The sequence below is a fragment of the Microtus ochrogaster genome, unplaced genomic scaffold, assembly GCF_000317375.1.
Source record: "Microtus ochrogaster isolate Prairie Vole_2 unplaced genomic scaffold, MicOch1.0 UNK9, whole genome shotgun sequence".
In the NCBI taxonomy this organism is placed as follows: domain Eukaryota; kingdom Metazoa; phylum Chordata; class Mammalia; order Rodentia; family Cricetidae; genus Microtus; species Microtus ochrogaster.
In genome coordinates this window covers 3665827-3691693 of record NW_004949107.1, presented here as the reverse complement: position 1 = coordinate 3691693, position 25867 = coordinate 3665827, and the positions used below count along the sequence as shown (strand labels likewise).

The 25867-nt window shown below is 41.7% G+C and overlaps 1 protein-coding gene across 3 annotated transcripts; it reads right to left on the bottom strand.

Annotated features, from left to right (window-relative positions):
• Positions 1-7549: 7549 nt before the first annotated feature.
• C1d (C1D nuclear receptor corepressor) lies at positions 7550-18843 on the bottom strand. 3 transcript variants are annotated; one of them, XM_005366438.2, is made up of 5 exons: positions 18754-18843; positions 12083-12268; positions 11065-11131; positions 10706-10761; positions 7550-8249 (listed from the first exon to the last, which is right to left on the bottom strand). In XM_005366438.2, exons 2-5 carry the CDS (start codon positions 12218-12220, stop codon positions 8085-8087), a joined length of 426 nt encoding a protein of 141 aa, XP_005366495.1. In that variant the 5' UTR covers positions 12221-12268; positions 18754-18843; the 3' UTR covers positions 7550-8084. The 3 variants fall into 3 exon arrangements, with proteins under 3 accessions (XP_005366495.1, XP_005366496.1, XP_026644723.1); XM_005366439.2 differs by having other exon boundaries at positions 12083-12229; positions 18754-18819; XM_026788922.1 differs by lacking the exon at positions 18754-18843 and adding an exon at positions 16963-17088 and having other exon boundaries at positions 12083-12229.
• Between the last annotated feature and the right edge of the window lie 7024 nt (positions 18844-25867).

Below are 25867 nucleotides of genomic sequence, written 5' to 3'. Positions count from 1 at the left end.
ACAGTCCTCACCAGGGGCTAGAGAGGAAAGAGATACATACATAGAGTGAAAACAGTCCTCACCAGGGGCTAGAGAGGAAAGAGATACATACCTAGAGTGTAAATCCTTAGGGCCATGTAACCATTCAGGTTTATAAATATAGTGGCGGGTGGATGCCCTTGTATCTGTTCAAAACCATAGAATAAACACCATCCAAAGAACCCAAACAAACTACAGACTCTGTAGGTTTGTTAGCCGTGACAATAGTACCGAGTGGCACAGGATGTCCTTTGGGGGGGAGATTCGTGCCTATGTAGGGAGCTGGAGTGGATGTGAACTTCTGACTTTACCTGTGACCCTAAGATCTCCACTACAAAACAAAATTTTTAATTGTATAAGACGAAGAAATGGGGCAAGCAAGACAATGCGACGGTTTAAGGAGGCCTGCAGCCAAACCCAATGACCTAAGTTTGAGTCCCAGTACCCACATAGTAGAACTGAGATCTGACAACACACACACACACCCCATGTGTATATATGTGTGTGTGTGTGTGAGTATAGATATCAAGTCATTTCTGACATGCAAGATTTGATGCCGAATGACACTACAGATTACAGAGTTTTTACAACTCTGCTGAGCCTCGGTGAGACAACAAATTCTTGCCCATTTTCTATGAACCAGATTCCTCTTAGGACACTTGGTTGCAGGAAAATGCTCTTTTCAATGTAGCATGAAGACACTAAATATCTCATGTTTGTTTACAGATAAACTTAGGAAATTTGTGCACACATACACACACTCATGTGCACACATGCGCAACAGTGGAATATCTGCCAGCTCAGCTCAGCATTCCGTGGCTTCCCTATCCCTGAAGAGTTTTATTGCCTAAAATGTCCAAAACTAATTTGTACCTAACAGTCAGAATGCAGCTTTGAACAGGTTTGAAGCTGGCTGGTCGGCACAATTACTCTTCTTGTTTCTTTTCACTAAAGAGATCACAGTCAACAAAAAAACAAACCAAGCCCAAATCATGGGCTACATCTCCTCCGCACATGGCAGGAACACAACTTTCCTACATCCCGGTTGACCTCCCAGCACTGACACGGCAGGTCCTAACGCGCTGCCTCCTGGTTTGCAAAACCGAGACACAACTACACTGGTCTCTGTCTACTCCTTCCAATCTTTGTCAGAAAACTTAGAAACAGCAACACGGCGATCACCTTTGCAACTGGGATTAAACCTCCAAGCCCTTCAGTCTAGAACAGCATCTGAATGTTTCATCGCGAGAATGCTGCTTCTCTCCTCCCCTTGGCAAACTCTCTCAAATATAGGTTTTTACATTCCCGTAGTCCACTTCCGTTATTACCATTTTGTGTTTTATCTACTGGCTTATCCTAAAAACCGATGGCAGTAAAGGCATTTAGAATGCTAAAAAGGCAAATAGCTGGGCCCAAACTATTAGAAGTAAAGGCTACTTCTGAATTCTTTAGTTGCTAATTCCAAAGGCAGGGCATAAGTGCAGGTGCCCCCAACCAACACACACACACACACACACACACACACACACACACACACACACTATACGCCTTGATTATTCAGTTTAAGAATTGGGAAGAGGCCCTTTAAAGAAAAATCTACATGCAGCCAGATGAATTCCATGTGGGACTTTCGCAGGGGCATGCGCTCATCTAAGAGTACAAATTACGCACACCTGTGTATGATGTTTTACGCATTTATTTTCATTATACAAGCTAACTACTCCATTGTTTCAGGAAAAGGCCATGCAGTATGGTAATGTTTGTGTGAAAAAACAAAATAACAATGTTTGAAAGATAGAACACTCAACCACATGGGCAATCTGTTCAAATGTTCGGAAGGAGTATTAGCACGCCCTTGGCATTTTAAGACAGAGGTCCTGCCATCTCTGCCTACATAAAAATGTCCCTGAGTTTACACAGGTGCCAGGGTGTTTTCAAAATTCACCTTCGCTTCCCGTCAAGGCTCCTCATGCCTACCTTCACACACAAGCACTATTATGATTCATTCCCTTCATCTGATGGCCTCTGAATTTGTTTCCAGGGCAGCCCCAACAGAACGCCCACACTGGACAGCTCATACAGTAGAAAATGTTGTTGTCTGTAGTTCTAGAGGCTGAAGTCCAAGATGGGTGCGAACGGAGCAGGTTCCTGCCCGACACGGCTCACCTGAAGTCCAGTGCTCTGTGGACACTGGCTTCCGTTACTCCTAAGAACATCAGGCTGCTGTCTGCCTTCGTTTCCTACGGGAGTCTCCCTGCATACATGTCTGCATGCATGTCCACACAGCCTCATTTTATACTTGCCATATGCAACTGGAAAACATCCTAGTGACCACAAGCATGTGATTACACATGCAATAATCCCATTCCAAAATAAGGAGACATTCTGAAGTATTGAATCTTAGGTCTTCAATATATAATGCAGGAGGTGGGTGCCCGAGTTCACTCATGACAACCATTTTCAAATTTGGACCAGGGATATAACTCAATGGTAGAGTACTTGCCTACCTAGCATGTAGGTTTAACCCCCGCACAGTGAAAACACACACACTCACAAACTAAAATATCTCCCAAGGATCCCCATGTCAGTGTCAACGACTGAGTCCCCTATGTCTAAAACAGAACTTTGCACACAGGATCTCAGCTAAGGAGTTTACTGAATGAATGAGTGAACAAATGAACAAGACTACAAGTGAGAGAAAAAAATGGAAGTCAAGAGGTTGAATCATCAGGTAGGTTCAATATTGCCTTCCTTTGTGGAATGAGTAGGAAGTAAGATTGGGCCCTGGCGAAATGCAAATCAAAATGATTCTGAGATACCATTTTTCACCTGTCAGAATGGCTAAGATCAAAAACATTAAGGAAAGCTTATGTTCGAGAGGACGTGGGGTAAGGGGAACACTCCTCCATTGCTGGTGGAAGTGCAAACTTGTACAGCCACCTTGGAAATCAATATGGTAGTTTCTTAGAAAATTGGAATTAAATCTTCCTCAAAACACAGTTATACCAATTTTAGGCAAATCCACAAAGGATGTGCAATCATACCACAAGGACTATGTTCATAGCAGCATTATTCGGAATAGCCAGAACCTGGGAACAAACTAGATGCCCCTCAAACAAAGAATGGATAAGGAAAATGTAGTACATTTACACAGTGGAGTACTGCTGACAGTGGGGGCATTATCAGGGTTAGGGAAAAACCTGGTGCCAGAGACATTCCCCAGCAGCCCACAAAGATGACCCCAACTAAGACTCCTAGCAATAGTAGAGAGGGTGCCTGAACTGGCTGTCTACTGTAAGGAGATTGGCCAGTTCCCTAATTGCCCTCAGAGATACTCTGTGTAGTAACTGATGGAAGCAGAAGCAGAGATCCACAGACAAGCACTGCGCTGAGCTCCCAGAGTCTTGCAGAAGAAGGGAGGAGGGATTGTACCAGTCAAGGGGGTCATGATGGGCAAGCCCACAGAGACAACTGACCTGAGCTCTCAAAGATGCTGGACCAACAGTCAGGGAGCTTGCATGGGACAGACTTGGGCCCCCTGCAGGTGTGTGATAATCTTGTAGCTTGGTCTCTTGGAAAGGCTTCTAACAGTGAGAGCAGAACCTTTCCCCGGAGCTATCCATGCTGGATTATCTTATTCCTGCCTCAACTCTACGTGCCATGCTTTGTGCAAGCCCGTGGGAGGGCTGTCCCCTTCTGAATAGAGACAGAGGAGGAGTGGGTGGGGAGAGGGTAGATGGCAGAGGAGAGGTGGTGGGAGGAGAGAAGGGAGGGCGAAATGGCTGGTATGTAAATAAATGAAAAAATGTTATTTAAATTTAAAAAATTGTGCCCTGGCAAAACTATGAAATATTCCATGTTCTGTGTCCCGCTAACAAATCATCCAAATCACAAGCATCAAAACCTTGAAAACAGCGAAGATGCCATGTATACAGGTAAATAATTCCTTTCTTAAGGACCGTATGAGACAGGTGTAGTGTAGCCGACAGCTTCGGTTTAAATAACTCCAGGAATGGCAGGGAGAAGGAAAGGAATAAACGCAAGACTGCCAGCGTGGTCCATCACAGCCCTGTCTCCCAGCACACCCGCGCTCCAGCTCTACACAGGATGCACTTCCTTGTTATCAGGTTTTTTTAAATAACCCATCCTTTTTGATAAACTCCAAGATGAGCTGAACTCCGCAGCCACCTCAGGATAACAAGCTCCTGCTTGTAGTATCAAATACACACAGTATCTCAGTAGGTAACAGCCACACAAGGACAGCGCTCTGTTCCATTTCTCCTAATCCCCTCATTCAAATCCTATCACCATGAATTTCCTGGATGCTTGGCCTTAAAATACTGTATGACTTTAAATCCACGCCCCAGATAGGTCTACACTCATTATGACAGCAGCATCTTGAAATGGTGAATTATCCTCAATTTCCCTCAGCCATTTATTGCAGCTGCCAAAATGAAATGGTGCACTTTAAAGGCAACGCGTAACAGAAGAGCGAATAGTCTCTTCGATGATTCATTTACAAAAGCTCATTTTTCCACCATCACATTTTGTACACCATCTCAAATATATATCACTTCGTGAACCTGACATTTTGCATGTGGTGGTCCTGCAGAGACCATGCGCTAACTTCAAGGCTTCCTGGGAGGAAAATGCAGCAGCATCTTTGCACCTTTTAAGAACCAGAATCAGGGTCTGGAGAGATGGTTCAGTGGCTAAGGTCACGCCCTGGTCTTGGAGTTCCCAGCATCACGTGGCAGCTTACCGCTATACCTCCAGTTCCAGGGATCCAACACCATCTACTGCCCTATATGGGCACTGCACACATATGATGCAAATGCATACATGCAAGCAAAACACTCACACAGAGAGAATAAAAATGAACCTTCAAGGACTAGAGCTGAGCTGGGTGTGGTAGCATCAAACTGCCCTCAGCATCTGGGAGGCAGAGACAGAAAAGTGTTTTAATAAGTCTGGTCTTCATAGCAAATTACAAGAATACAAAATGCCAGGGCTACACAGAGAGACTCTCTCAAAAGCGGGGAGTGGGGGTGGGGGAGCCAGAAGAACCAGAATTGACTGGGTTTTGGCCTTGGTAGGGAGGTAGGTGGGATTCAAAGTTAAAACGTCAGTAGCTTCATTGTAGCTGCCCCTTTTGTGAATAGCTTCAGTAATGCGGCTATATTTTAAATTGTGCTGCAACTGGGGATGGAGTGCTTGCCTAGCATGCTCAAGGGCTTGGTTCAATCTCTAACACCAAAAATAATGAACTAAAAACATTACACCCCAATATAAGCATTCTAAAAAAAGGCAAATCAAGTCAAAGATAGGGGCTCCAAGGAGCAGACTATGACAGTTAGCTCACTTTAACAGCAAATCTCCAAACATACAACAGAAAACAAAAAATTCAAGATCTTTCTAAAAATCCTTCTAAAAGCCAAATGTGTTAAGTTCTATTTTAACCCTATGTAAAGCCACAACTGCCTATGACAACTCTAAGGTACTCATCCGACTATAGTTCTGAAACTGGCCTTGGACTAGAAGGCAGGGCAAGGAGCATTCACAGCAGTGAAGTACAGCCCCTGCAACCACACAAGCCAGGACGCCGTGAGTCACTAGGAGGGGCCACAGAAACATATAAACAAGGTTATCACAATGCTGGGATGGTCAGTGTTTCTCTTCCTGTTGTATGTGAAGCTGAGTTTTAAAAATGTTCAGAATTACTACCCAAACCTTTCTCAGTCAGTAAGACTTTGAAAAGTCACAAGTCCTGGGAATTTATTGTATGAAACTGTAATTTAATAGAATCATAAACTGATTAATCCCAAAGTATCTTTCACTTCAAGAAAATTGTGTCTATCTTCAGTACACTGTCTGTTTCTGAAGTATTTGTGTTTTTAAATAATTTAAAAACCTGTAGTTAGAAATAATACCCGTCCATTTTAATAACTGGATAGATTTAATACTTCAGTTTCTGAAAAGCCCACCTACGAACTCCAGAAATGTAAATTATGATTCAACCTTCAAATTTTAATTTAACATATTTTACTTCCCACTCTGCAACTACGAACAAGAAGAAAATCTTAAAATATTAAAAGATAAGATCAGTATCTACAAATCTAAAGACTACCACAGCTACGACCTCTCTAATGTGCTGAGTCCCATGACCATAAAACACACAATTAACACCTACCCTTAGGGCAAAGCATTACTTGGAATAAACTGTTATCAATAACTATTTTATAAATTTGATGAGCTCACCACTCTGTGTAGGTCTAGATGAGGCTAGTGAGCAAAATTTCCAAGAACTCTGAAATACTGAACTGAACTAAGATGATTGTTCCATAATACTTCTTAAAAACAGCACAAGGGCTACAGATAACATCTCCAGGACTGAGCTCAGTACTTGGCAATGTGGACATCAGGGTATTAATTTTATCAAATAACCCAACAAACTGCTACTAAAGATATCCAATTTAATGGGCTGTTAAGCTGGACTTTCAGAAACAATACATTGGTTAATGATTTTCTGCAATCATGTGACAATTTTCATTAAAATTTTTTCTTTATTAAATTTAAAAAGTTTCTCTACAATGAACGTTAAGAATGTAATCTATAATTATCTTTTTTAAAATATTTTTATGGTTTATTTAACTTTATTTTATGTGCATTGGTGTGAAGGTGTCAGATCCCCTGGAACTGGATCTTCAGACAGTTATGAGCTGCCATGTGGGTGCTGGGAATTGAACCCGGGTCCTCTGGAAGAGCAGTCAGTGCTCTTAACCACTGGGTCATCTCTCCAGCCCCTCTATAATTATCTTAACAAAGCATTTATTTCTTTAATGAAGTGACTTGAAAACTAGCTAGAAATGTGAGAGAATTAAATGCCGAGAGTGAAATAACTACAAACGTTCCTAAGCGTGTTTGCAAAGTATCTGGTACCAGGGCTAAGAGGCTTTCTCCACCCATACGGGAATTACTCTCCATGGATCACAGATTTTAACATGCCTTCCGAAGCCCATTATAATATGATACTATGAATCAAAAGATTTATATATTCAAAGTTGTGGAAAATTAAACACAATTTCAACAACTCTTATTCTCAAAAATTAAAGAACTTAGCTATACTTGGCATCCCTACACATAATGATGTGGGGTGAGAGCAGCAAGGGGCTCAGTCACTAAAACAGTTTAAGAAGCAGAACACTCTCACAAATATTCTGGAAAAAGAAATCAGAATGTAAATACCAGGTGATTCCCCCTGTGCCGAAGGGGCAGCAGTATTTAATAAAGAAATTTGGTTCAAAAAATTCCTAAGTAAATGTGGTCTAGGAAACACAGAGTCAGAAAACGTCTAAAAGAAAACTGAGACATGACTCACAAATGCAGCCTACTGGATACAGCTTCTCACGCCTACCTTCCATGCTCCCTTTCTCTGTGCATAGCAAGAAGTGAGGGAGCTACATAGCAACAACCTTTGTTAGAAGGAAATCAAGCCAAAACCAGCCAGGACACACAATCTTCTTTTCCATCAGTGGTAATGAGAATATTTTATTTTAAATGGAACATGAAGAGTTAAAAGTACAGCCTTAAGGTTTTAATTCTGTACTTTGAATATCAAGAAAGCAATTACTGAAAAAAAAACAAAACAAAACACAGAAACATGTTGAACTAACTACACAGAAAACAGCACGGGTATTTAAGTTATTGTATTTATCACCATTAGTGAAAACAGATGTCCTTAGATCTCAAGTCTACAGACAGCACACTTCATAGTATCATTATTCATTTAAAACACCACAAATGTTTACAAAGAACATTTGGATTTCACAATTGCTTATAGAATATCTTACAATATTAAAAACATCATGATACTTCATATGAAAATCAATAAAGACAACTTAATCTTTCTCAGCAAAAAAAAATTCAGTATCACAAACTAATGTGTAAATTTACATATGAATTCAAAAAGGAATCCATTTAAACCTCACATTTCCACATAACTACCTATTTCGTAAGCTGATAAAAATGATGTACTTTTTGAAAATATGTACATCAAAACCAGAAAGTCAATGTTTACTTTTCCCTTTATTAGCAACGTTTGGTGTATTTTTCTGTTTCGGTTCCCAGAGTGCATTTTTGACAAATCTTGAGGCAGCACCCCTGTCCAGCTTGGCAGCCTTTTTCTTGTCTGTTATTTCCTTGACTCTGTTCATGTAGACTCTGATTCTTTCCTTAGAGATAAAAAGAAAGAAAATAAAAGGCAATGATTTCCTGAGCTGTTCACTATCTTTAGGTTTTATTATACTCTTGCTCAGTGAAAACCAACAGTGAGTATTTATTGGCAATTAAGTCCACGGGACTAGTGAGTGCAAACAGGCTAAGCATGCCCCCTGTGTTCTTGGACAATGTAGGGAAGGCATATTTTAAACTCCCTTCAGTGGACATGGGGATGCACCCACCTCTTGAAAGGCAAAGGCAGGAGGATCAAGACTTGAAGGTCAGTCAGTTTGAGGGCACCTTGGCTCTACACCAGACTGTCTAAAAACAGCAACAAAAGAGAACCAACCATTTTAGAAGAGTTCTGAACTCTGCCAGGGAAAAGCGCATGCCAGGGTATCACAATAAACAATGACTGGCCAACACGCAGCTCTACTGTGTTAATTCACATGAACCTAAATTCTTACACCAACCAATTAATTCTCCCACCATTTTTAAACAGAAAATAGGTGGGACAGTATTTATATCTATTTTATGTTACTGTCTAGTGTCACAGTTAAAATAGAAAGAATGAAATAGGAGCTCTTTTATTCAATTTCGTAATTTTGACTGGTAAGCATGGGAAATTTTCTAATAAAATACACAGACTTTAAAGGTAAGGAACGTAACAGGTTTCTGGACTACTTTAAATCTCCTCAGAATATTACTCAGAATAAATAAATCTTATACTTCAAATGATGAATTAAAGTTGATGAAACCATACAATACAGTAAGTGACTGATCACTGTTCAAGTTTCACTGAAATAAAAGAGATATATGAACATACACAGTAAAATACAGAACCTTACAAGTGTTTCATTACCAAAACTGAGTAACTGTTCAAAATCCTCTACTGCCTCCTTCTTCGGTGTCAAAGCTGCAACCCTTAGAAAGCAGCACACCCACCCTAGACCTGCCCTGGGACCTGCGCCCTCCTTCATCCAGTCTCTTCTAGTCTGCTCCACTGTCAGTCTTGTCAGGGAGCTCCTCCACTTAACGCTGGCACTTTATCAGGTACCCCAATTCGCTACACCTGCTCTGCTTTCTCCTTTTCCCCATAAAATACCCCTTAGCATCCTGCACAGTCAGTATGTATGGTGTTCATCTTATTATGGTCACCTGCCACACTCCTCAGCTTTTTCTCCAAGGCATCATCTCGCTCGAAAACGATGCCAGGCTCGTAGTAGGCACTCAAACATTACTGGATGAAGAAGGCAACTGTTTCCCACTTGTGATGCTTATGACAAATAGCAAATAGATTTCCTCTAACTCTGGGATCAATTAGCAATGTCTGTTGCAAGGTCAGGAAAGGGTAAGAGACTTAAGAAGGCTTTTTATTTGCCAATCCTTATCCAGAAAATGAATATGCTCTCCATGAAACAGATTCTGAAGGAGAATGAAGACAAATGGTCTCATCCTTTTACAAACACAATATTGAGTACTGGAAATAACTTTGGGTTAAAAATAATTTCATAAAAGGATACCATTAGAAAGCTAGAAAGATAACCTGTACTTCTTAAAGCCAATATCATAAATCAAATAAAATCTATACATATTCCTTTATGCCTTTCTCTTAAAATTGTTTCACAACTGCTATTTAAGTATAAATTTATTTTTCCCTCAAGAACTTTAAAAGAAGAAAATATCCTGATCTATACACTTTTTTAAATGAAGAGGCCTGAATTACTCATTTTATTTTTAAGTATATTACCTATATGCTTTACTAAGATGTAAATAACACACTTTACTGGCTTCTAGAAGACTTGAAAATGGGATACAATGTCAAGTGTGTTTTGCATATATATGTACATTACATTTTATGTACACAAAGAATAAATTCATTAAAATTCTTATTCATGAAGCCAAGTCAGTAAGGTAACTATGTTTGATTTCTATTTTTCTCCTTTGAATTGTATGATTTGACTTAATATTTGAAGTCAGCAAAAACTCCAAGATATTAGATCTTATTTAGTGTACTTATACATCTAAATGGAATACAGAGACAACCTAGAAGATTTATTGCAGGTTGTAAATATGTCACTGATGCAGAATTACTGGACAGTAGACATACTGCTGGTGCCAAAAAAGCTTTTAGCTTTGTTGCTGAACTGAATTCTTTACTGCTGAGAAAATGAGTTAATGGAGGAACTGAAAAGGTAGGAGAGAAATTTCCCCGTCTTTGCTAGTAAATCAACTGGAATACACTTTTAAGAATTGTCTAAGAGTTTTTTTTTTTCTTAAGTAGCCCCGGAGATGAATAAAATCTTAACAATTTATAGGAAAAATAATATGAAAGTTATAAATAATTACTGGAATTATGCCATTCTGCCCTAATTCTGATCCCCCTAATCAGCGTGATAACAGCTATAAGCCTGGAATTCCAGAGTTATAGAGCAGACCTATAAATAGGGATAAATCAAAGACGTCTTACCAATTCTTGCTTCACCGGATGCTCCTTAGGATTAACTCCTTGAGTTGCCAAATAAACTGTAAGAGAAAGACAGCATTAAATAAAGTAGTATATATAATATTAAGTGTTATAATAAAAGAACCCCTAGTTATTCGTGGAAGGAAGGTTGCACAGTTAATTCAATTTCAAATTATTTAATCTCTATGAAATATTAAGTTTGTGTGTGGATCACAGGCATCCTGTATTGACATAAAATAAAAAACATTTGAATAATAAAATTACTATAAAAAATAATTCTATGCTGACTGCTAGCTCTTAAAAGCAAACCACCTTTGAAACAGTAATACACTTCCTAATAAACTACAAAGTAAAATACGTACCCCAAAACATTGAATTTAATGTGTATGCAGAAACTAAGTCCACCTTGGCTTGCTCAAGTGGGTCCAACTAGTAAAAGAGAAAGAACAGAAGAATGAGAGATGCACACAAATTTTGCACATCAACAGATAACACTTCAAACTTTTCCCAACCACACAGCATCAAAGGCATGTTTTCTCACTTCCTAAAATCCAGTAATACAATGATCTAGTACCCATACCCCTCCTGCTCTATACCCTCCTGCTCCATACCCTCACTGCTCTACACCCCCCCCCCCCATAAGCCTCCCTGCTCTCCTTCATATACATGGCTGCTATTGTAAACTTACATGTATATATATATATGCCCAAATATAACCAGTGTTTTTGTTGTTGTTTTGCTAAAAATGTTCACTTCAAGGTATCATTTTTGATTAAACAAGGAATTTTTACACTCTGAGAAAAATTCTTCTAAATTATATCAATTTCAGAGTTATAATCTGGGCTTTTATGTCAACATAAGCATTGTACATGGTTCAGTTACATATAGGAAGGAAAACAAAATGCTTCGGTAATACCAAAGACAGGAGAAATTTAATTACTGTTTTTGTACTGCAGAGTTTCCAGAAACTCTGATAATATCATTACAAGACTTAAAAGGTCAAAGACAGATTCTGTCAAAAAGAAGGCTATGAATGTCCTTGCTTTTCAAAAAAGTTCCCAATGAAAAGTTTTATAGGATGTTCTGGCTAAATATACCCCAACACATCTACATCTGAAACTCTAGTAGGGAGATATGGACAGTGTCAATCAACTGCTTCTTCCACATTTCAGTCTTACAAAATTCATCTTCAGGAAACAGATTTTAAAATACCTTCTGCTACCAGGCTGTGGAAGTGCATACCTTTAATCCCAGCACTCAGGAGGCAGAATCAGGAGGATCTCTGTGAGCTCAAGGCCAGCCTGGTCTACAGAGTGAGTTCCAGGACACACAGCCAGGGCTACACAGAGAAATCCTGTCTCAAAAATAAAGAAAGAATACCTTCTGCAACAACTCGTTCCTAGAGACGGACATCATGGTCTTCAGCATGTCGTCCACAGCACCCAGGGAGCTCTCCAGGGCCGACAGGGACTCATGGATCTCCACGGGATAGTCCTCATTCGCTTCTTCACCTGCCATTTCCACCAACTGCGAAAAGAAATCTCAGAATTCCTATTGGAGACAGGGCTTTAGAAAGAAAATAAAAAGCACTTTTACTTTTGAGTAAGGGTGGTAGGAGAATCTGCGCACGCAAGTCTAGGACAGCAGCTTCGGGCATCTCTTCCACCATCTCCTCCTAAGCACACCTCCTTTTTGGGAAAGAGGAAAAAGCCCGCCCAGGCCACAGACCAAGCCTTGGACGCCTTCAAAGCTCCGAAAACATGACTCTAACACCACATATCAATAGGCAAAACCCATGTTCACCCAGATTTAGTGGCACAGGCACTTGGGAAGTGGAACAAAATACAGGTCGCCCTCAGCTGTAGGTAAGTTCAAGGCCAGTGTCTGCAACATAAGATGCCATCTCAGAAAAAAAAATGAGGAAAAACTACATTTTAAAAAAGCATTCTAATGAGGGCAAATTTTTTTTGAAACTGAAAGTCTGATTTTAAAAAAAATTCTAACATGTGCTGAAGAAACAAAGTGAGTTTGAAAATTTTATGTTTTATTTAGCTTTTGAAAGCTTAGGATCATTCTGATAGTTCATTGTATTAAACTTAAAAAACAAATCCTAGACATGATAAATCTTTATCAACTATTACAAAAATTACTTTTCAAGTTCAAGTTCATATGTGTATTTATAGTCCTTAAGCATCTTAACAACAGTTGTGGAAGCAGACACTTGAGCTTTCAGTGCACCTGCTTGAATACTCTATTACCCTGGGAAAAAAAAAATCACTAAATCTCTCTGGGCTTCAAAGTTTTCATTCATAAAATAACCTAGTTGATCTCATGATCTGTAAAGGTCATTATCAAAATTATGGATAATTTTGTTGTATATGAAAACACTATTATAGATATATAATGTCTGCCATCTAAGGATACATACTGAAGTACACAGTGATAAAAACCATGACCTTGAAAAAGTAGCCTTCATAAAGTAAACCAAAGTGCAAAACAAGGATTTAGGTAGATTATACAATGAAGTTGGAGAGCAGTTATGACTCAGGTCCTGCACTGCAGAATGAAGAGGTGCAGCCTAGAACATTCACACAGCACTACAGGGAGGGGAGAGGAAAGAGGTGCTCATCGGACCTGTACAGCTGCTCAACAATGCTCCAACTCTACCGCTGGCAACAGAGGCTGACATTTCAGATCAATGGATCACGGTACACAAGTCTTTAAGACATTGTCATTTCAGTGGACAGGGCAGGCCAGCTGTCTGGGAACTGAACCAAAGCCTCAAGAACGCTAAGTACACAACCTACCTCTAAGTTACCCCCCAAGCTCAAAAATATCCCTCTGTGTTTATCTGATTCTTTACAATGTATCCATGTGAAAACACATAGATCAGGTTAAATCCAAACAAAATACTAAGGAAATGAACCTGTGGCACAACAGGAAGAGCCTCTGCGAATGAATTTAACAAACAGGCCGAAACTACACACAACTCCACAGAAAGTAGACAAAGAGGCGAGCGGCTCACAAAAGAATCCAGATGACTACAAAGAAAACTACTTGACTCCACCAAGGAAACCACGAGAACAAAATGCCATTTTTCATGTGTGAAACAATACCTAATGTAAGCAAAAGGTGGCCATGAACAGGCCCTTTTCACCGTTAGCCGTTTAACATCTTCTGGATTTGATACTTCACTTCAAAATCGTATGCATGTATTCATTGACCCAGTAAACATATTTCTCAGAAATGTACATTTAATTTACATGAAACATGTTAGTATGCATCCGCAGCAATATTTCTCAAAACCGCAAGACAGTGCCTACGAATACAGACTGATTAACTAAATTAGGACATACCATCCGAGAAAGCACCTGCAGTAGTAAAAGCACTGAGGTGTGGTTCAGAAAGATTTGTAAGGTAGGTCAGGAGGTGAAAACTGAAGAGCAGCATAAACAATATACCTCACTTATTTCTTTACTTAAAAAATTAATGTCCACAATGGGTTCCATTATGATACTGAATATGTGGGCCTTATTGCACCACGTGTATATTCAACCCTCATATTACCTTCTCTTTATTTAAGAAAACAACTCATGTTTGTTGTAATTATTATTCATGTAATAAATAAATAAATTTTAGAGAGAGAGAAGGAAAGGAAAGGAAAGGAAAGGAAGGGAAAGGAAAGGAAAGGAAAGGAAAGGAAAGGAAAGGAAAGGAAAGGAAAGGAAAGGAAAGGAAAGGAAAGGAAAAAGAAACCCTAAGACCTGGCTGGCAGTTTTTTGGTCATACTGGGGGAGGGGGAAGTCTTCAAGAAGACTGTGGACTTGGGTGGATTTCCCTCCCTCTCAGCCTCTCCCTGGCACATACAAGAGCAGCAAGGACCAGTCATGGACTGAACCTCCAAAACTATAAGCCCAACAAGTCTTTCCTCTCTTTACATTTATCCCTTTTTTAAGCAGCAACTGAAAACTAACATACTTATACATACATGTGCGTTCTCTAAAACATACAAAACAAACTGTTAACTGTAGCTACTTCCAGGAAAGGAAAAGCAGGGAAGTGAGACAGCGTACCTTATTACATTCTCGGAACTAGGACTACAGGAGATTTACGCAATGTGTTAAAACAAATCTATAATAAAAGCTTCATGTGCTTAACAATTTGAAATTTACTGGGGATGACAACAGATGATCAATTCCCCCTACTTAGCAGCTATAGGCAAACCTATGACTCTTTAGCTCCACTACCACATTCAAAGAACCAAAATGTCTTCTTTTCCCTGGGGCTGAATTTTCTGGCCAACATAGAGGTTTATATATTCTTCGTCAATCTTATTGCCTCTTCTAGCTTAGCTTCCTGAACAGTCACACCTCCCACCAACTGTCTCAGAGACACCACCACAAACCTAACCTCCCTTGGTGCCCACCAGCCAGTTCTCAACCTTAGCTCGAGGTGCACTAGCCTTCCCGAGAACACAAACACAGAGCCCAGCTGGGAGCACTATCAACGCCCTCATTCATTCCTGAACCGACTGTGCACTGTCTCCTCGGCTTGCGGGGCACACTGGGATATCAAGAAGAGCATGTGCTGAACAGTCACTCGCCAGCCACAAGGGCTTGCTCACTCACCACACAAGTATCCAGAATTGACAACAAACAACCCTGATGCTTGGAATGCATTGATGAGCAGAAACCTGGACCCTGAGCTTCTGTGCTTACTGCACATGATACACCTCAATCCAATAATCACAGAAACATAAAAACACAATGGCGTGGGGAGATACAGGGTGCCCTGACACTGCAAACTAGCAGGCATAACAAGACCCGAGGAAAGCAAACCCATCTCCAAACACTCTTCAGAGTGGAGTCAAGTAGACAAACACAGTGGGGAGGAGTCTTCATGGCAATACCCTACCTAACTAGGTACTGACACTCAGCTCGCTGAGCCCTGCAATGGCGCCTTATCCTTTCAGGACAAAACACTCTTTTATACAACATGAAAGCAACGTCAAAGTCTGACCCTGTCATCCTTCAGCCTTGATTCTCTTTCCCTCACACCAACACCACATTAAGCTTCTGCTTCTGTCCTTAATCTACATGAGTAAAATCTACATCTCCAACTCTGGAGCTAGACCCGTCATGGAAGCAGAATCAGCTGTGGGTACCAGGAAAGAGGATTGCTAAAGCACCCTTCAAACAGCTGGCTGGGTCAGGGTGGGAGAGGCGTGGAGCGAATATGACTAGAATATATTGGATGCGTGTTTAGGATCAGGTTAGGGTTAGAGCTACTTCGCAACAAATTAATAAATGTATTAGAATCCAGCTGACTGGGAGGTGTGGCAGGGCGAGAGGGGAAGAGACCAGCAAGTAAAACAATGAAAGTCCTCTGCAGGCGTGGCGGGCCACGCTGGCTGCTGTACAGGATGGATGAACTGTAGGGGACTAATTATGGAGGATGAAATGACAGCATCAGCTATGAACCTAAGCAGGCAGAAGGAACTGAAGGTGGAGGACAGCGGTCCAGCTTGGGTTGGATTTTGTAGGCGAAAGCAGCAGAATCCGCTCAGGGGCTGATTGTGGGTTGCGAGAATAAAGTGAAACAACCATAAGAGCGGAGCTGCTGCTACCCAAGACATGAGCGGACACAGTGGTGCCCACTCACGACCCCAGCCTTGGGAATCTGAGACCAGAGATCCTGAGTTCAAAGCCAAGTCCTGTTACCAACAAAGCCAAGCAAGCAAACAAACACAAAATCTGCCCTAAAACAGGATGGGCAGGATTGTGGAAGCAGAAAAATATTCCGATGTTTGCTGAGTCATCAAATAGAAGGGTTGAGGGGGAAGCTAAGTATAAGGAGTCTAGAGTTGAAGGAAGTGGTCCCTGGTTAAATAAAAAATTGAAAATTGTGAATGAACAGATAGTATTTAAAGTCATAAGATGGGAACCAGTCACTAAAGGAATAAATGAAGACAGAAAAAAGAAGTTGGTCCAAGGCCAGAGTGCTGAGGTGTTGAATATCTCACTAAGTTATTTATTTATTTATTTATTTATTTATTTATTTATTTATTTGGTTTTTCGAGACAGGGTTTCGCTGTGGCTTTGGAGCCTGTCCTGGAACTAGCTCTTGTAGACCAGGCTGGTCTCGAACTCACAGAGATCCGCCTGCCTCTGCCTCCCAAGTGCTGGGATTAAAGGCGTGCGCCACCACCGCCCGGCTCACTAAGTTATTTAATACAGTACACTACACACTATGTAATTTACCCTCGAGATCACAAGAGTCACTTGGATCCATGCTGATACTGCTCACAGTCATGAGCACTGTAGCACACATCATGAGCCCAGAAAAGATGAAAACTCGGAGTTCAGCTTCTACACCCCACACATAGTCAACTGGGACAAAAAAGATGAAATCTCAGAGTACAGCTTGTATACCCCACAGACACGCACACTCAAAGTACAGCTTCTACACCCCGCACATACAAACTCAAAATGCAGCTTCTACACTCACACCCAACCCCCTCCCACACACAGAGAGTTAACTGGGGCCCAAGTTTGGAGAATCTTAGCATCACGTCACAGTTTGGACTTACAAATACTAGAAGTTACTACCTGGATACAGGAGGTAATGTATATTTGGAAGCTGTTTCCATCTCTACGGCAATTAGAGTTCCATATAATAACCACATTAGGGACAGAAAGAAAATACAACATATACTGAATGGATTTTTGTAACAAGAAACCAATTTGCAGGTTCAGCACCATAATTCTATTCTTATAATTACATTTTATACAACATTACCTTAGAAAATAATGATGAACAGTATATATAAGTTCTCAATAAACACTACTGTCTTGGTCAGTGATTCTGCTAGTGTTACCTGCAATTTTCAGTAAAATCTGAGAATATACAAGGCTTCCTTTTCAGATGTATTAACCTCTAAAAACACATCACAGGAGTTAGAGAAGTTGCTGACTGGATAAAGCACCTACCCCCACCCCAAGCTTGAGGGCTGGAATTCAGATCTCCTGCACCCTCATAAATGTGGGGCGGGTATGGAGGGGGCCCAACACTCAGAAGGCAGAAACGGGGAATCACTTAGCATCCTAGCTAGAATGGCTGAAGTTAGTGAGTCTCGGGTTCAATGAAAAACATTGTGGAGTGCCACTCAATAAACAAACTGAAGGATGGAAGAAGCCATCATGTTCGGACTTCCACATACACACAAGTGCACATATTCTTTCAGATGAGAAAATACACACACACACACACACACACACACACAAAATCCAAAAGTTCAGCAATAAAAAAAGCACATAAATTACAAGGCTGGCAAGGTGGTTTAGCAGTTAAAAGTACTTGTTTATCTTCCAGAGGACCCAAGTTTGGTTCTCAGCAACCAGAATGGGAAGCTCGCAACCACCTGTAATTCCAGCTCCATAGGGCCTGACTCTTTTTACTGTTGATGCTGGCAGGGCATGGTGGTGTACGCCTTTAATCCCAGCACTTGGGAGGCAGAGAGAGGGCGAGCCTCTGAGTACGAGCCCAGCTTGGCCTACAGAGAGTACTCCAAGGCACCCGGGGCTACACAGCGAAACCCAGTCTCAAAAAAAAAATGAAGAAAAAAAATTAAGGAAGCCTTTATCTCAAGTGAGCTAACACTGTCAACGCGAGCGTTCCGATCTTGGGCAGAATAGTAAGAAGTGCATGGAAAAATTACTCTTTTCGCCTTCCATCACAACCTTTCTCCGTTTAGATTTTAAATCAGTCAGAGACAGATTTCGTTGGGTTTTCACTTGTCGCTTTTCAACCCTTGAAAGGCAACGTTAAACAAGCGAAGGACAAAGGCAGAGTAGGGAGAGAAACCAGGGGCCGAGGCAAGGCAGAGCCTGAGAGCGCCATTGGCAGGCTCAGGGGACTGCAGGGAGCACGCTAGCGGCATCGAGGCCCCGCTGGCTCCCCAGTCGGCCACAGGACGGACGCGATCCAGGGACGCCGGAAAAGGGGCCCTGACAGGAGCGCGACAACCACCCGAATCCAGCTTTGCACTATACCTCAATACCGTGGACGACTGGATCCGGGAAAGAGGTCGCACGTTGATGACGCTATGTCCCCGCCCCTGCCTGCCACGCGTGCGTCGCTCCGAGGCTCGCGCATGCGTAGTTCAGTACCGCGGCTCACACCTCGCGCCCGGATGAGAAGCTTGAGGAAGGAAGCCCTGGCATCTTGTGTCGATTAGGCTTCTGTCCTCACCTACCCTAGAAGCAAGTTGAGCGTTCTCTATGGCTTTGTTCAGATCTTTCCCTTGCCGGAAAGTGGGTCCGGAGTTCTCAGATCAAATTTTTGAGGGGCTCCTGTAGACTAGGTAGGGTCTGCTGCCTGTCTGCCAGCTACTAGGCTAAGGGATACTTATGAAATACAATAAAACAAAAATTTTTAAATAGGGCCGTGGCCATATGCAGAGTACAAGCCCTGTTTTCGTTATTTTGCTTCTGTTTTTGAGCTGGTCTCATGTATTATGGATGGCCTTCAATTCACAACCCGCTTCACGTGTGTTGGCTGTGCCACCATTCCCAACTGCTGGGGAGTTTTATGTCAACTTGACTCGAGCTAAAATGACTAAGAGGAGGGCCATAAGATGTAAGATGAGGTTACAGGCAGTCCTGTAATGTATTTTCTTACTTAGAGATTGACGGGAGAGGCTAGCCCATGACGACTGATGCGGATCCTGTGCCCTGGATTCTACAAGAAAGCAGGCTGAGCAAGCCTTGAAGAGCAAGGCAGTGAGCAGCACCTCTCCCTGGCCTTTACATCAGCTCCTGTCTCCGTGTTCCTGTCCTGTTTGCTCCTGTCCTGACTTCCTTAATGAAGGACTATGATACAGAATTGCTAGCTGAATAAATCCTTTTCTTCCCAACCTTTACTGAACTGAGCCATCTCTTGGGTCCCTCAGTTTAAACATTCATCTAGGATAAAATATGTAATACTGTATTTTCAGAATTTATCATCAATATCTATTCAGTTGTCAGCTCTAACAATTTATCCTTTAAAATTGCCTTTTAAAGTTATTGAATTTTATTTAATCACAACTAAATTATTTGGGGGTACTTTTCAAGACGGTTTCTCTGTGTAGCCCTGGCTACATAGGGCTACACTATAGACCAGGTCACACTATAGACCAGGCTGGCCTTGAACTCAGAGATCTGCCTGCCTTTGCCTTGTAAGCACTGGGATAAAATATAAAAGATATGTGCCACCACCACCTGACTAAATACAGATTTTACACATTGCTGGAGTAACAATTTCCTAACATTAAATTTTCTCAAACTGTTATTAGCAAAAGCCATTTCATTTTTGTAAAGCTTTTCTATTTTTGTTAAACTTGCAAATCCAGTAAGTACAGCAATTTGGCTATGTGGTGGTTTAAAAAAAATAGCCCCCATAGGCCAGCTAATCCAACAATGGAATACCCAAGAATCCAAGAATCCAGTAGTTCTTCAGTTCAGAAGGCTGGAGGTCTCATCTGGTTGTCAGTATACACTGGGATCCCAAAGAAGTGGGCTCTAATGCCAGTGGACTTGCTATTAAGGGCAAGAACAAAAGGGGCAATGAAAAACTTTCTTCTTCCATGACCTTTTATAGGCTGCCAGCAGAAGGTTTGGTCCAGATTAAAGGTGAATCATCCCACCTCAAAAGATCTGGATTAAAGGTTTATCTTCCCAGCCTTAAACGATCCCAATTAGAAGGGGGTCTTCCCATTTCAAATGATTTAATTAAGGAAAAGCCCAGCTGGGTGTGGTGGCACACGCCTTTAATCCCAGCACTTGGGAGGCAGATGCAGGCAGATCTCTGAGTTTGAAGCCAGCTTGCAGAGTGAGATCCAGGACAGCCAGGGCTACACGGAGAAGAAAAGAGAAGAAGAGAGGAGAAGAGAAGAGGGGAGAAGAAACTGTAGTACAATGGAGTATTACTCAGCTTTCAAAAATAGAAATCATGAAATTTGCAAGCAAATGGTATTAGAGAAAAATCATCCAGAGTGAGGTATCCCCAGACCCAGAGTGACAAACATGGTACGTGTTCCCTTATATGTGGGTATTGGCTGTAAAGTCAAGGAGCACCACCGAGGGTAGGTAGACAGTAAGGGACTAAAGAAGACAGATCTTATGAGGAAAGGGAGATAAACTGGATGGTTATGACTGGGGTGGGGGTTGGAATGGGAGGATCAAGTGGAGAGGAGGAGAGAAGATGAGAAGGAATGAGAGAATACACGGAGAGATAAGCCAAAAATAAGTGCATTTGAGGGGTAGTAGGGAAACCTAATACAATAAAAGCTTCCTAAAGTATGTACATATATTAAGGTGATCTAAATGAAATCACCAAATAATAGGAGCTACAGAGTTCCAACTGGCCATCTCTTGTCACCAAATGAAGCTTCCAGTACCAGGACTGGGTTACATCTAACTGTGTATATGGCCAAAGGGAATTTCATGGGAATCCCCAAACAACCAAGGCTGTTGCCAACTGTAGCTTGCTCTCCACAAACTGAAGGCAAGGCCTCATTGCTGAAAATGACACCTACACAACTCATTGAATATGAAGGAATCATGCTGGTGCCTACATAGAGACCTCATCCCTACGTTCAGTGTCTTTGGCACAAGAAGGTACTCTTCGCCGGGCAGTGGTGGCGCACGCCTTTAATCCCAGTTCTCAGGAGGCAGAGGCAGGCAGATCTCTGTGAGTTCGAGGCCAGCCTGGTCTACAAGAACTAGTTCCAGGACAGGCTCCAAAGTCACAGAGAAACCCTGTCTCGAAAAACAAAAAACAAAACATAAACAAAAAAGAAGGTACTCTTCACACTACCAAAAGAGAAATGTAAATACGGACCCAGCCACAAACCCTTGGAACAACAATGGTGTCCTGGCTGCAACGCAGTGGTGGCACAAAGCTTGTACAAGTAACCAACCAATATCTGATTTGACTTAAGGCCCACCCATGAGAAGGAACCCATACTCAGCATGGCTTGGATGACCAAGAAGCTGAGACTATACAACCCAGGGACCTATGGTAAAACCAAACACTACTAGTCTTTAAAAAAAAAGCAGCAGGTCAGAGCATGGTAGTGTATGCCTTTAGTCCCAGCACTCAGGAGGTAGGGGCAGGCAGACATCCATGAGTTTGAGGCCAGCTTTGTCAGCAAATCGAGTTCTAGGGCAGTGGATGCTGTTACACAGAGAAGCCCTGTCTCAAAATACACAAAAATATAGTCTTAAAATGACTCCTAATGATATTCTGCTATACTCATAGATCAGTGCCTTGCTTGGCCACTGTCAGAGAAACATCCTTCTGCAGCAAATGGAAACAAATACAGAGACCCAAAGCCAAATGCTATGCAGACAGTGGGAGACCTTGGAACACTCAGCCCTAAAGAGGATGTCTTTATCAAATCCCTCTCTTCTGGTTCAGGGAATCCTGAAGAAAAGAAGACATAAAGAGTCCTTAATCTTGAGCTAAAGACATCCCTCTTCCAGGGCTCAGGAATCTTCATGGCGAAGGGGACAGAATGCCGTAGATAGTGAATGACAACGAAGTAGTGTTGTTTCCGTGTGAAAGGCAGTTGCATATGAACTCGAAGTGACTGTGACCAAATGCACAATTTCTTTTTCAAGATCAAGCAAGATAAAATCCTGGTATGGGAGAAGGAAGGGTCACAAAATTGCACCCCTAGGTAGGGAGCTATCTATGGGCAACTGATGGCTGTGGGAAGCAGAAAGTAGTGTAAATTCTAATTGACCTTAATAATAAAAACCCAGAGTCGGACTTTAGGGGGTGAAAGCTGAAAGATCGGAGAAGCAGACCAGCCAGTCACAAGTTTTTACCTCTATGAAATCCTCAGACCGAATGGGGTATCCTGTTTCTACAAGTCTTCAGAGCTTGAGCTCCTGTTTCCCCACGCCTTATATTCCTTTCTCCACCCAGCCACATCCCTTCCTGTCTCCATCCCCCTAGTGTTGGGATTAAAGGCATATGACTTCCAAATACTGGGATTAAAGGTGTGAGCCACCGCCACCTGGCTCTGTTTCTCTTTGAGACTGGATCAATCTACTGTAGTCTAGTGTGGCCTCGCCTGTGGCTCTGTTTCTCTTTGAGATAGGAGCAATCTGCTCTTGCCTAGTATGGCCTTGAACTCACAGAGATCCTTCTGCCTCTGCTTCCTTGGTGCTAGGATTAAAGGTGTGTGCCACCACTGCCTGGCTCTGTTTCTCTTTGAGACTGGATAGATCTACTTGAACTCACAGAGATCCTTCCGCCTCTGCCTCCCTGGTGTTGGTGCTAGGATTGAAGGTGTGTGCCACCACTCCCTGGCCTCTATGTATAACTAGTTGCTCACTTCTCACCGGGATCCTCGGGTAAGCTTTATTTGTTATAACAGAAACAAAATATCACCACAGAGAGCCCATTCTCTTCAGGTACATGGCCCTAGGAGGGTGCCCATGGTCCAGGGGATGGCCTATACTCATGCGTACATGAGCAGCATCAACTAGGCTGAGTGGGTTTAAGAATAAATGTCGGGAGTCTTTGTCCTGCCAGCATTCTCCCTGCCCCCCAAATTCTGCTTAGTTAGCTATTGGCTATTTAGCTTTTTATTAAACTAACCATAGTGACATACTTCACTCAGTATAAAGGAATATTCCACAACAAATAAAAGCACAAGAAATTGGGAGGAAACAGAGGAGAGGGAATAGGGAATGTATTGGGAGGATGAAAATGGGGGGGGTTTCATCGAAACACATGTATGTATGAAATTATTTTTTATTTATTTACCTTTAAAATGTTTTAAGTGTTCCTTTTTTTTATTTGTATTTGTATGAGTGTTTGGCCTGCATGTTTGTGCACCACATGCCTGCCTAATACCCACAAAAGTCAGAAGAGGGCATCAGTTTTCCTGGAACTGGAGTTACAGGGGGGGGGGGCTGCTGCCCTGTGGGTACTGGGAGTCAAACCCACGTCCTTTGCAAGCGTATCAAGTGCTCTTAACTGCTGAGAAATGTATTTAGACCCACGTATAAAATCTTTAAACAATAAAAGGAAAATAATCATTAGAAATTAAGTATTTTTTATTTTATTTTTTTAAAACAGTGTTGTTATTTCTTAATATTTGTTTATTTATTATTATGTATACAATATTCTGTCTGTGTGTATGTCTGCAGGCCAGAAGAGGGCACCAGACCTCATTACAGATGGTTGTGAGCCACCATGTGGTTGCCGGGAATTGAACTCAGGACCTTTGGAAGAGCAGGCAATGCTCTAAACCACTGAGCCATCTCTCCAGCCCAGTATTTTTTATTTTAAAGAAACTGATTTGAGGGCCTGAGAAGACAGTTCAGTTGGTATTGTGCTTGCAGCCAGAATAAGGACCTGAATTCGATACCTGGCATCTGCATGAAACACCAGGCACAGTGGCTCGTGCCTGTAACCTCAGCACAGAAATGGAGATGGGATCTCGGGGGTTCGCTGGTCAGCCACTCTAGCCAATCAGTGAACTCTGGATTCTTTGGGAGTACTTACTTAAAAATAGAAGAGGGGGTGGGGATCTCTCATGCCTCCTTGAAAGATCTCATGGGAGGATTCCTACCTAATAACATCTGAAAACAAACACAAAGTTTATTGACATAATGAAATAGATGCATTCATCAGAATGAACACCTCTGTTTCACATAGGTCTGTATTATCTTTGCAAATCTGCCATCTTCACATCAAGACCAGGTTGAATTTGCTGAACTGAGGCGAAAGAAGAAAAACTGAAAGCCCTTATCCCAGGAGCTGAAGACTGTATGTTATCAACAGTGTGGGCATCGTGTGTGGTGCAGCTGCAAGCAGTGTACCTGAGCCTGGACAATCATGATGGCTCCCCTAACAATCCAAGGAAAAATGGAGGAACTTCTATTTCTGTTCAGGAGAATTGTGATAAAGGCACGTGATAAAAGCGCGGAAGGGCATGAGGAACTGAAAGTACAGCGGGATGGCGGGTTCTGATGCGGCCCACTGGTCCTTCGCACGCTGAGTTGTTTAGGAACATATGGTGCTTGTCTTGCTTTGCTACTGTTCAGGTTAGGAATGCAGAGTAAATACTCACAACGTAAATATAATTTTCAGGCTTTTTAAAAAAATTATTGCAAACAATCCCAGTGTTCTCTCCACTGTGTTAATGCGTGATCTTTCCAAGACATGTGTGGCAGACTGTTTGACGAAACGCTCAGAAGATATTGAGGATGCCTAAGGGAATAAGCAGCACCCCACCATCCCAAGTTTCTGTTTTTCTTTAAGCATCCCAGGCTCGTGAAATCTCCCCATGTGTTTTGTTTGTGACCCATGGACCCTAAAAGAAATCTACTGGCCAGAGCTGGTGGTGAAAGGGATGAAGTCCCAGAGGTGTTTAGTTAAATGACTGATTTTAGCAAAAGCAACTTAGTGCTGATCTGAAAGTATGATTTGGACCCCAATGTTGACACAGACCTAAGATTCACGATAAGTGAGTTCATTTAGTTTAAAAAATTCCTATAATAATTCTAACTAGTACAAAAATTTACTAAATAACTGACTACTATATAATAAAATTTCATATTGATTACCCTTGAATCCTTCTAAAACCTTGTATGTATCCTGTTCAGTTTTCCACACCATAAATTTGCTTTTTTTCTAGTCCTCACACAAGTGGCTTTAGTTCTATATCTATCTGTAAGGCTAAAAGTCTAAGGGTGGATAGAAGGACTACAGTCTCTAACATTTTCCTACATGTTTATGCTACAAAGTAGATTCTGTATTTCATAAACTCAAGGATATGAAAATATTTTCACATGTATTCCCCCCTCTCTGAGACAGGGCATTTCTGTCCTGGAACTCTATGTAGACTTGACTGGCCTCGAACTCAAAGAGATCCACCTGCCTCTGCCTCCAGACTGCTGGGATTAAAGGCATGCCCTGGGATTTTCAGCTTTCTGGGTCTCTCCTCTGCTTTGGGGAGGGTCTTTTTCTCTGTATGTCTGCAGCATGCATGCATTTCCTTACCCTGAAAAATACCTTTCTTCAATTGCTAAATAAATGTCACCTTTATTTTTTTATTGTATTTTATTTTATTTGATTTTTTTCTTGAGGAAGAAAGGGTTTATT